This window comes from Aureococcus anophagefferens, assembly GCF_000186865.1.
Source record: "Aureococcus anophagefferens unplaced genomic scaffold AURANscaffold_5, whole genome shotgun sequence".
Lineage (NCBI taxonomy): Eukaryota > Pelagophyceae > Pelagomonadales > Pelagomonadaceae > Aureococcus > Aureococcus anophagefferens.
Genome location: NW_008705565.1, coordinates 188,322 through 191,563, shown reverse-complemented (window position 1 = coordinate 191,563; position 3,242 = coordinate 188,322). Strand labels below are relative to the sequence as shown.

General features: G+C 76.1%; 1 protein-coding gene across 1 annotated transcript; it reads right to left on the bottom strand.

The window, feature by feature from the left end:
* Positions 1-1,192: 1,192 nt before the first annotated feature.
* AURANDRAFT_23737 (hypothetical protein) lies at positions 1,193-1,738 on the bottom strand (the record flags this gene model as incomplete). The annotated part of the gene is made up of 1 exon (XM_009036568.1): positions 1,193-1,738. One exon carries the CDS (start codon positions 1,736-1,738, stop codon positions 1,193-1,195), a length of 546 nt encoding a protein of 181 aa, XP_009034816.1.
* Positions 1,739-3,242: the final 1,504 nt, after the last annotated feature.

Below are 3,242 nucleotides of genomic sequence, written 5' to 3'. Positions count from 1 at the left end.
TCGTTCTCGCGGGACGCGGCGCTCGCCATCGCCGAGGCCGTGTCCGCGCAGGGCCGGTCCGCCGCGGCGCGGCAGGCCGCGAGCTACCCCGAGCGGCCCGCGCGCGCGCCCGCGGCGCACGCGAAACGGCTCGTCCGGGCCGTGAAGCGCGCGGCGAAGCGCGCCGACGGCGCCGACGGCTGGCGCGCGCTCGCCTCCGCCGCCGATGCCCTGCGCGCGCACGCCGAGGCCGCGGCGGCCGCCGCCCCCGCCGCCGCGTGCGAGGTGTCGGTCGCGCGGAAGCGCGGCGGCAAGGTCGTCGTCCTGTCGGCCCTCGACGACGCGGGCGACGCGCGCAAGCCCTACATGACGCTCAACGGGGCGCACTTCGACAAGCTGGTCCAGCTCCACGGGCGCCACGGCCGCCCCGGCGACGGCGACGTCCACGCGCGGATCTTCTGCCTGCTCGCGCGCTACGAGGCGCTCCGCGGCGCGGGCTTCCAGTGCGCCGTGCCCGGCGCGGCCTTCGACGGCTTGGAGGCGTACCTCGGCCCGACGGTCGAGTGCTTCGCGAGCCCGCTCAACTGCCGCTTCGAGCGCTACTACTCGGCGTTCCCGTTCCTCGAGCGACCCTTCGGGTCGCTCGGGTCGTTCTTCGGCGACGTGGCCATCGACGGCGGCTCCTTCGAGGCGAACCCGCCCTTCGTGCCCGAGGTCATGGCCTTCATGGTCGACCGCATCGCGGCGCTCCTCGAGGCCGCGTCGGGCCCGCTCTCCTTCCTGGTCGTCGTGCCGGACTGGGGCGGCGGCTCGTCGGCCGCGGGCGCCTGCCGGCGGTCGAGGTTCCTCCGCGCGCGCCACACGGTGCGCGCCGCGGACCACGTCTTCGCCGACGGCGCGCAGCACCGCGTCGCCGACCGCTACCGGCCGAGCTCCTGGGACACGGCCGTGCTCCTGCTGCAGAACGACTCCGGGGCGGCGACGTGGCCCCTCGACACGCCGACGCTCGCGGCGACGATGCGGCGGTCCTTCACGCGGGCGGCCAACGACCCGAAGGCGCCGGCGAAGCGGGAGGACCTCCAGGCCTGGGAGCGGCGCGGCCCGGCGAGGGGCGGCAAGCGGACGCCCGCGCCGCCCGCGGGCAAGCCGAAGAAGAAGAAGGCCCGGAACGACGACGCGGCGTTCTTCGTCGAGGCGCCGTAAAAAGCCTTAGCTATGGATCCAGCCCCGCGTCCTCGACGTCGAGCACGTCGAGCTGGAGGATGTCCGCGCGCGCGCCGAGCATGGACGCGAGGCTCGGCTCCGTCCGCCCGAGGTCGCCGTGGACGAACTCCTTGATGTACATGCCCGCGGACGTGACGATCGTGAGGACGGCGAAGCGGCCGTTGAGGCGGCGGAGCGAGAGCTCGTGGACGCGCTTCTCGCGGACCGCGAGAGACCGCGAGTGCATGACGCGCACGGGCGTCTTCTGGGCGACGTCGAAGTCGCGGCGGTCGCAGGTCGCGACGTCGCGCGCCGTGAGGTCGCGCGCGCACCAGACGACGCACGCGTAGGTCTTCGTCTTCGTCTCCGCGGACGCGTTGACGGCCGCGGCCTCGGCCCGGTCGCCGAGCGCCGCGCGCCGCAGCTCGACGGGCGCGCCGAGCGCGCGCGCGCGCGCGGCCACGCGCTCGGCGAAGGCGGCGGCGACGTCGCCGGCGACGCGGAAGGCCCGCGCGTTTTCGAGAAGTGCGTACGCGGGCCGGCCGCCGCCGAGCATGCGCACGTCGCAGTCCTCGCGGCCGCTCGCGGCGAATTTCACGCCGTCGCAGTCCGCGACGTCCCGCGCCGCGGCGGCGACGACCTCCTCGACGGAGGCCGTGCCCTTGACGACGCCGTCGACGACCCAGGGGCTCTGCGGCATCGCGCGGCTCAGCTTCCGGTAGCGGAAGACGAAGTACGTCGGCGCGCGCGCGCAGGCCGCCGCGGGCCGGCATTGTTCGGGCGGCGGCGCCGCCGCGAACCAGTCGCCGAGCGCGAGGAGCTCGTCGCCGTCGAGCGCGTCGAGGGCCGCCTCGACCTGCGACTGCGGCACGTCGCTCGGCCCCGGCTGCGGCGCGCGCGGCCGCTTGCCGCGCTCGTGGAACTTGAGCCGCGGCCGCCGCGGCAGCGCGGGCCGCACGCGCGCCGGCAAGGCGCCGATCTCGGCGGCGGCGTCGCCCTCGAACTTGAGCGAGAACTCCACGGGCCCGAGCCGCGGCTCGGGCGACGCCGGCGCCGCGGCGAGCCGCGACAGGTCGCCCCGGACGACGAAGCGCGCCGCGTCCTTGACGGCGTGGGCCCGGCTCCGGGGCCAGCCGACGTGGCCGCAGAGCGCGCCGTCGCGCACGACGCAGGCCACGGGCACGGACACGCAGACCTTCCACGACGATCGGTCGCCGACGCCCGCGTGGCCCGCGCCCGCGGCGGCGACGGCCTCCGCCGTCGCCGCGTCGAGGGCGCCGAGGCAGAGCCGGCACGTCTCGCCGCGTTGGCCGGCGCCGCAGGCCGCCGCGAGCGCGCGGCCCACGACGGCGGCGCTCAGCTCGTAGAGGCTGAAGGGCGGCGCCGTGTAGCGCAGCGCGCAGCGGCCGCAGCCGCCGGCCTCGAGCACGCGCGCGCAGACGTCGCGGTGCTCCAGGACGTGCGCGTGCAGCGCCTCGGAGCTCATCGTTGGCTGCAGGAGACGAGCTCTCGAGGGTGCGTTAAGACGCGCTCACAAGCCAGGAGCTCGAGCCATCGCTGTGATGCGGGGCAATCAAAAGGGCACCTAAGAGTGGTTTCACTTCAACTTACCGACGGGCTCGGCGGCAGCGGCGCGCTGCCGGGCTCCTCGACGGCCGCGGCCGCGGCGTGCGCGGCCTCCATCTCCGCGGCCGTGGGCAGCTTGCGGAGCATGGCGAGCGTCGCGCCGCGGTCGCCGTCGTCGAAGTAGGCGAGGTGTTCGCCGGCGACGATCGCGTCCAGCACCACTTTGTGCCACTTCGACCAGCGCGGGTCGTCGCGCGCCGCCCAGAGCTGCCCGCGGCCCGGCTCGAGCACGAAGTCCGCGTCGTCGTCGCGGGCGACGGCGTAAAAGTGCGCGACGAGCAAGCCGTTGACGACGAGCGACGCCGCGGGCCCGTCCGGCGCGGCCGCGGGCGCCCAGCGCAGCTCCTCGTCGAGCTCGCGGAGGAGGCAGGCCGCGGAGCTCTCGCCCGCCTCGCGCTTGCCGCCGTAGCACGTGAGCTTGTCCGGAGCCGCGC